We start from the raw sequence: 8,262 nt of genomic DNA on the forward strand, positions 1-8,262 counted from the left end.
CGCATTCTCAACAAATTTAAAACCAGTTCCCGGTGTTTCCCTACCTCCAACCTACATAGGTTCTTACTACACGGGAAAGCTGAAAATTTGTCCTGGGAGAATTTGTTCTGACGGCAAAATTTGGCTGACTTTTTAAAGGACTTGCAGGAACCAAAATGAAGACCGTGTATATTGATGTATCCATCTAAATGACTCATAATAGCTAGGTTTCTTTCGAGGAGCAGCGTGACGATTGAATGTAGTTAAATTCGTCGCTAAACGTGACCTCGGCTCTGACCTGTCCAAAGCGTTAGTCAACGCTTCCTTAAGCAACCGTAGTATTGAGCATGTGCTACAGCTAATTACGACAGATTACATCTAATCATCTGCATGTTCGCTGGCCGAGTCGTCCTCAAAAGTAACTGGAACGAGAGTAATAAACACGCGAGATTCGTGTTCCCCGCTAATTCACACATTATTCACATCGATATCTATAAAGAGAGAAACACTGACTATTTCCAGTCCATACATTTGAATTTTAACTTGTAAAGAAAAGGGTTAGTATTGTGAAATTAAAAGGGTGATTCTGTAACATTGCGTGACGGATTTCCCTTTTGAATGAGAAGAACTTAGTATTGTATATCTGCTGTTTAAAGATGGCTTAAAATAACCTGCCATTGCGAATGCGCAGTAGGGCCATCGCTGAAGGAAATGCTAATATGCAGTGATTTTTAGAGAAGGGTTAGATCGTCTCGTAATAGATATAAAAAAGGATCAGAAGGACGTTGAACAACTTGGCATTGCGACCAGTGGGCCTAGCAAAACGAAGCTGAAATGTGGAGAACTAGTCCAAATTTGACGTGTAAATTTCCACATATCTGTTATAGGAATGAGGGAGAATGCTAGAGCCTTCAGTTTAAATGTGTTTACAAAAATCGAACCGTTATTCTGGAATCCATACACACACGGAAGTCATGCTCTTACAACAGTACTAGTGTCCCTTATTTAACGTGACCACAGATTAGCAAGGCCTTCAGAGATGGTGTTCCTGCGTATTCGTAACGGCATTTTATACGCTTATAGAGCTATACACTTAAGAAAAGAACAACGCTTCTCAAAGAAAGAATAGCAATTCTAATTAATTTAGCAGGACAATAAGTATACAACGCATGGTTGGCTATTATATTGCTCTCTTACACAACGTTTTAATTTGCTCAACATGCGTAAATTTATCTATGGATTATCTGTCGCACATCTGACATTAAAAAAGGTCAGCAGGACATAAAATTGTGAACATCCATCTGTATGCCAACATATGCATCCTTCTGAATGAGTCGGGTCTATTAGCCCTACATTTGTAACGGTATAGAATAAAGATCGCCGATGTTAAAAAACCAAACCAAAGAAGAAACATACTACAATCTTGGACAAAACTAGTTAAAACAAACGCATTTCACACTTTTTTTAACAAATGTCCTGACCTGCAAGAGGGTAAAAATATTTTATCCCCCCCCCCCTCCCCATGCTCAATGTTGTTTCATGAAGTTTTCGGTTCGACAGGCTTTGTTTTGAAAACACTAGAGCATTAACAACATTAAAATTTGGGGAGGGGAGAGATGGGAAAGGGGGGAATACAAAACTGAACTCTGTTAGCTTAATTAGTGAAAATTTGCTAAGGGTCGATCTCAACAGTTTTGTCCTATATTTGTAGCAGGTCTGTCAAGTCACGAAATAAGATCGTGACACAGCAAACAAATTTACTGTTCCAGGTCTAAAACAAATCCACAAGTAATTCTGCAGACAACTATAAATTATATGCTCTCAAAAAGGAATTTTACAATATGATATACTACAACATTACAGACAATCGTCGATTCACTTTCTTGTTTATTAATGCGATAAATCGATATGAAATAACAAATTCAAATAACTCCTTTTGTCGCCGCTTCAGTTCCCGATCGGCCTCCAAAACTGTCTTGCAGACTACCATACTACATCTGTCCGTAGGCTTCGTCGAAAGCTCGTCTTCAATGCCAAAACATGCACACTTAAGTGCTTTTCTATGGGTATCTCGCTCCTCTTCCCCAGGTAGAAGGGATAGGACGAAGATTACTTCGCGGATTCCGGACAGACCAAAACGTATATGTATGACCTTCAATTGCCTATTTTAGAACTGAGCTCAGATCCTTCCCCTACTTAAGACCCAACATTATATATTATGTTTCCAGTTTTATACTTGAAGTGCTATATTTGAACACGTTTAACTCTTTCATACCGGTCTTCCTATTTCTCACGCCAAGAGTAGGGTAGGGAGAATACCCAGGGAACGGTTTGTTTGGACATGGAAATTTAGCTTTGAACGAAGCTTCCGACGGATGTAATATGGTAGTCTGTAGAACAATTTTGGATCACAAACTCAAGCAATGGCAAAAAGCATTATTTGACCTTGATTTGGGCTTGGCTCATCATCGGTGTATCTTCTACTCTATATCGTTACATACGAAATTATGTCTTGTTTTACACGCAAAACACTCCATCCGTTTACAGGTTATATTTAATTATGTTTGGGGGGGGGGGGGGCGGTATTCGCGCTTTACGCAAAACATCATGGAGAGGGTGCACCGGCCAGGTTCCTTATATCTACTGTTCTGCTTAAGTTAGACCTGCTATTCCTTCCTTGAGAGCCTATATATGTCATGAGTGTATAAGTCTGTCAGTGTATAACTTGTTCTTGCGAATTCGCAGAAGTGCCTTCTCTGAAGGAAGTGCTGATGTGTGGTCACGTTAAGTGACTTAGTTGAAAGAACAAGACTTTCGTGTGTGTTTGTTTTCTAGAATAAGAGCTCGAGTTTTGTTAATACATTTAACATGAAGGCTCTGGAATTTGCCCTTTTTATCCTTTTACGGATATACATGTGCGAAATTTACACGCCAAATTTGGACTAGTTCTTTTAGCTTCGATTTTGTTTTACTACCAACAGCTACCAACGCCAAGTCGCTAAACGTCTTTCTTTAAATCTTTGTTACGAAATGATCAAACTCTTCTTTAAAAGTACCACCTATTAGCACTGCCCTCAGAGATGACCCGACTGTGTATTAACAACAACAGGTTATTTTAAGCCATCTTTAAACAGCAGACATACAATAATAACTTAGTGTTATTCAAGAGGAAAATCCGTCAACAAATTCGTCAGAATTTTTTCGCGTCCTATAAATCTTGTCTAGTTGCATCAAAAAAATTTCAGCTTCATAAGATTTCCCTTCCACCTTTGCCTCAATATGTACATGTCCCGATTAAAAGTACTGCAGATGCTACTTTCAAATTTAATACTCATAACATACGCTAAATCTTAGTTATTTTTTTCGAAAACGCTGGTGAGCTTATTTTATACAGCCAGGTATATCCAACCTATATTTCAGGCATTTACTTAGTAGGTTCACACATGTGAAAAGTATATACTTCCCAATGCCATCTTCATAAATCATTCGAAATCAAGTGAGCCGTCCTAGCAAAACAATTTTCTATGTTTCTCTGTTTAGATATGGATTTGTGACGTGTGAATTAGCGGGAAGCACGAAGCTCGCGTGTTTAACACACTCGTTCCAGTTCCTTTTGAGAACGATTCGGCGAACGAATTTACGGATAGTGTAATCTGTCGTAATTAGCTGTGGCACATGTGCAATACTACGATTGCTGAAGGAAGCGTTTATTAAAAGCTTAGAACAGGTCTCAGTCGAGGTCACGCTTAGCGACAAATTTAATTACGTACATTCAATCGTCACGCTGCTACTCGAAAAAAAAAATATATTGTGAGTCATTAAGATAGGCGCATCAAAACTATATAGTATTTTTGGTTCCTGCATTTCCTTTTTAAAAGTCAGCCAAATTTTGCATTTTGGACAAATTCTCAACTTTCCCGTGTAGGAAGAACCTATGTTGGTTGGAAGATAGGGTGAAATCGGGAACTGGATTTATAGTTTTGGAGAATGCGCAGTACAATCATAGCTTAAGGAATTGCTAATAAGAGGTCATAAATGTTCCGCAGTGGAGCTGAAACAAGGACAGTCTGCCTATTTTCAGGTGTAAAATATATATATACATCCGTAATATCAAGTTAAGGATCAGGAAACATAAGTTAGTCTTCGGATGGTATAAAAATGGGTCGCTCATGGATTTGTATCCATACTCGGTGGAAAAAGGTTTAAGTCCTGTGCCACAAGAAGAACGAAGAATTTGAACTGTTGGAGTTTGCTGTTATCAGAAAGATGGTGAGTTTTGTTTGAAAATCTTTATTCGACGTCTTAAAGCGCTGGGGAACATACATAGTTCCATGCAGTACATACACTTCCCATGCAGTCACAAAGAACTCAGACGGCACTGATTGAAAGCTTTAAGACAAAGGTGATATATCTTGAACAAATCTTTAAGACAGTTTACTTGTTTCTGTTACCAGGAATTGAAAGTGTTCCTTCTGTGTTTTGCCTTCCTCGCTGTTGCCACGTCTGTTTGTGAATGTGGATCTTACGAAAAGGTAAATTAAAGTGACAGCATTTGATGTAGGTAAACGTTAACGTTAAGTTTGTATCCGACATTTTCAACTGCCCGCTTCAGAACCTAGCTTAAAATAGAAAAGACTTCAATGAAATATTCCCAACAGGGTGATCTTTCGTAGACTCTGGCTGAGATTAGTTCTGGGAGTCAGTGTAGAAATAATTAATCAAAAGGACAGAATTTAAAAAATATTCGCTGATTTGTGTCTCACATTGATGGACTGGAAATGTCTACTTTACGAGTTATAATTTACGAGATTTTCATGTTTTTTTTTTTTATTATCATATTTATGTTAATGGTATATTTTTGTTTCATGGGATTTAAATAACATGTTCAGTCTGTAGGACGATTAATTCCACCTCTTGGTTTAGCCATGCAAGTTCACTATTCTTCTAACTTTGCAGGATTCTGCGAGTGATTCAGTTAAAAAATATACATTGAAGCTGAACAAGGACGGGAAGGATTATGACGAACAAATTGACATTAACACTGAAAACGAGACTGAAACTTTCCATGTGCCAAAGACTTCATCTGATGATGAAGAAGGTGACATCGTCTACGACTTTAAAAAGGTTAGTCATTTTTTACTGTGCATGCGCTATATTGAACTACACTTTTTTTTCCTGTAGCTAGTTTTATTAATGATCTGTTGCGGCATCGTCGAAACTTAATTATTTTATGTCAGTTATGAAATCTTTTCGTATTTTTGACTCATTTTTAACTTAACTTGTCTTTATGATAAGTGAAATGGTGACTTGCAAGAAATAATTCAATAAAGAAGTGTTTTTACTCAGAAAATAAAATTCTTTATACCTTGGGGGCCGAACCGTTCTAGATACTACCAGTTCTTGATACTACCAGTTCTCCGCTCTGACTACTGAGCTATGGAAGACTTTTTGAAAGGACGTAAACTGGTTCTTCTGTGTGAGTTAAACCGTAGAAATATTACTGAGTAAATTATTGACCCAGCAAATCAACATGATTTGTGAACAAAAACCATTTTCGAATCAAGAAAAGATATTGGGAAAGATCATTCCTTTTATGTCAATTGTCAGTTGAAACCAGTATTGTGACTCGTAAAGCATTCACTTTTATGCAAAAGCTTTCGTAAAACTCCGCAGATAATGTAATCGACCTTTTTCTGCAGAATTTGACTATGATCCGTCTGCCAGCGGATGAATCCTGCTTTTTGAGTGACGGAACCGATGATGTTCCTAAACCAGCTGACTTAGTTAATCTTCTGGTAGGTTTCTATTTCCTTGCTAATGATACGTTCATAGCATCTACAATATACATTGATTAGAAGAATCAATGAACAAAACAATTGTGCATTCTTCCTGCAGTCTCCATTACTTACCCGTGTTATAATTAGTTTAAAGATATCTTTAAGGATCAGATTTCGCATCAGTTTATTACAAAGTTATGAGTTCTCAAACTTGACCCGAACCCCTGATGTGGTCCTTTATAAAGCTCTGGTCATATGGGGATATATAGCGTCTATACAACTTATTAAAAATGATGAAGCTCGGTTTTGTCTGGTACAGTTAAGTGTAGGTACGAGCTTTCAGTAGTGATCTCCGAAATCTTGTATAAAATTTTCTCAGCTTAGTACATCTTTGTAGCTTGCAGTCGCATCTTATAATTTTGTTAAACATACGTAACAAATAACGAATTTTGCCTTTTTAATTCTTTTCCTACTAGGAAAGCAAAGATGGTGTAAAGATAAAACCACAAACTGAAGTGAAGCTAAAGGTTATTGGAACTCTTGAAGACCGTTCTCAGCTGAGTGACGAAATGGCGGACCTGTGTGCAAAGCTGCCTATTTACGTAGTTGCCGAGGGAGAGTTGGATTCGACTGACATGGATCATGAACCTACACCTACATCTACGTCTACAACCAATGTGCTCGCAAAACGTAAGTAAAAGTAAAAGACTTTGAAACTGCATTATAAGCCATACAATTTTCGATTTGCATAGCTTGAAGTTTCCCAATACTGATAATAACTTAGGCATTTCAGCTGTAAGAAAAGCTCTTGATTCTAGATCAGTTAATAACCATCTACCGAGTGCATTGTACAGGCAATTGAAATTTGTCTTTAATCCAATAATTGCCAATTTTCTGAGGAAATATTGTGCAAAAATATGACATTATTTATGCCGACTTGGCAACAAGCTAAGTCCGGAGGTGCTATTAAGCCCATGTTATGGTAGAGATACAGAGAGAGTGTTTTTGATATTTAGACCAATGGGCGGCCTTAAAGGCTAGAATTTACGGAATACATCAGTTTCTTATGAGATTGTCTTACGAGTTAGACGCAATTGTTCCAATATACCTAGCCTCCGAACCATACGCATTTCCGGCTGTCACTTGTTAATTTTTTACGCGCCGAAAATCACTGCATTTCAATTTTAACATTTGAAAGCTAAGAGAATGTGTGTAAAAACGGCATGTTTTAACAGTTATAGTACAATTGTCTGAACTTTTGTTTTCGTTGTTTTAGGTGGCTGGGGCTCAGTTCGTAGGGTGGTTCGTAGGGTTCGTAGGACGATACAGCGGGTTTGCAGGACCGTGTGCCCGGCGGTATGCAGTTGGATTTGCGATATTTTCCGCTGCCGCTGGATCTGTAAACCAGTTTGCCGCAGAATTTGCTAAATGGATGTAAATGAAAACTGATAATCATTCAAGCCAAAGATAAAGTACACTCTTCGCTTTGTAAATTTAAAATAAAGTATAAGTCATTCACGGTGCATGGTGACAAAAGGTAATTTTGTTTAAGGTGGCTTACTACAGTTTTTCCGAAGCTCAGCAGCTCGAGCGCTACCACTTTCTGCCTGACGCTAACATTGCCCCTACGAAAAAAAAAACACACAAGCATTTTAAAAAAAAGCGAGAACAAGTTAGTATACCAATAACCTTAAAATGCAATCACACGCTTGCTTTTAAGCCTAGGGCAGAAAAAAATATGACATCAAAGATAGATTATCAACTGGCAAATAAATCCTAATTTTCTTTTTTTTTTCAGAGGCGACGAATGTTTCACCAGAACGCGCGCTCAAATAATAGGAAACTGTAAAACATGCTTTTGGCCCAAAATTTCTTAAAAACCAACCGTATGTGATGAAACTCTCACAATAAATGTTTTGGGAGTGAATCACGTATGTAGTCAGCCTTTTACAAATATCAACAACAACAAAAAAGGTTCGTCTTACAGATTTTTTACTTTATTTTGCAGGATCTAACAGTTTTGAACGATCTAAACTGTAGTAAGCCACCTTAAATCAAACAACAAATTGATTGTCAGTCATTTCACCTTTTTTTATTGTATATGCTGTTAGACTAACATTGCTAGAAATGAGTTTAAACTTAAGCAATACTGATTAGCATTTAAATAGAATGTATTGTTTAATGTCCCAGTTATAAACCATGGGCTTATCGCACTTTGAGAGGGTTTCTTATGTAGTTGATTTTTGTGACACATTATTAGCAGAATCATGCATAAGAAGCAACTAGTAAGCTACACTTTATCCCCGCGTGGAATTTGGATATTTTACAGAAAACGGATATATAGGTGTTGCTGAGAGTGTTTATGAGGGTGTCAGACGGCGAAAAAAAAAAGCATTTGGTTGTAAAGTTTATAGTCCGCTGTAATCGTTGTTTAAGTTAAGTTTGTTTTCAGTGCAAGGTTGTATACCTGACAATATTGTTTGCTTGAAATAGTTTTAATCATTAA

At 37.4% G+C, this 8,262-nt stretch overlaps 2 protein-coding genes across 2 annotated transcripts in view; both read left to right on the forward strand.

Moving 5' to 3' along the window:
* The window catches only part of LOC144661548 (uncharacterized), an 89,527-nt gene extending 82,182 nt beyond the window's left edge, over positions 1-7,345 (forward strand). Inside the window, exon 7 of the transcript XR_013572298.1 lies at positions 7,294-7,345. The gene's annotated coding sequence lies outside the window, so the exon portion shown is untranslated. The remainder of the gene's footprint in view (positions 1-7,293) is intronic.
* LOC144660964 (uncharacterized) lies at positions 1,199-7,194 on the forward strand. Its single transcript, XM_078521684.1, has 6 exons — positions 1,199-1,249; positions 4,434-4,511; positions 4,936-5,103; positions 5,679-5,774; positions 6,233-6,433; positions 7,033-7,194. Exons 1-6 carry the CDS (start codon positions 1,199-1,201, stop codon positions 7,192-7,194), a joined length of 756 nt encoding a protein of 251 aa, XP_078377810.1.
* Positions 7,346-8,262: the final 917 nt, after the last annotated feature.

This window comes from Oculina patagonica, chromosome 7 (genome assembly GCF_052425735.1).
Source record: "Oculina patagonica isolate OP01 chromosome 7, crgOcupat, whole genome shotgun sequence".
In the NCBI taxonomy this organism is placed as follows: Eukaryota; Metazoa; Cnidaria; class Anthozoa; order Scleractinia; family Oculinidae; genus Oculina; species Oculina patagonica.

Excerpts from the sequence above, each read along its gene's own strand:
- LOC144660964 (XM_078521684.1), top strand. The coding sequence starts at position 1,199 with ATGCGTAAATTTATCTATGGATTATCTGTCGCACATCTGACATTAAAA. Across the intron at positions 4,512-4,935 it reads AATGTGGATCTTACGAAAAG|GATTCTGCGAGTGATTCAGT; the intron begins GTAAATTAAAGT and ends CTAACTTTGCAG. Across the intron at positions 6,434-7,032 it reads CATCTACGTCTACAACCAAT|GTGGCTGGGGCTCAGTTCGT; the intron begins GTGCTCGCAAAA and ends TCGTTGTTTTAG.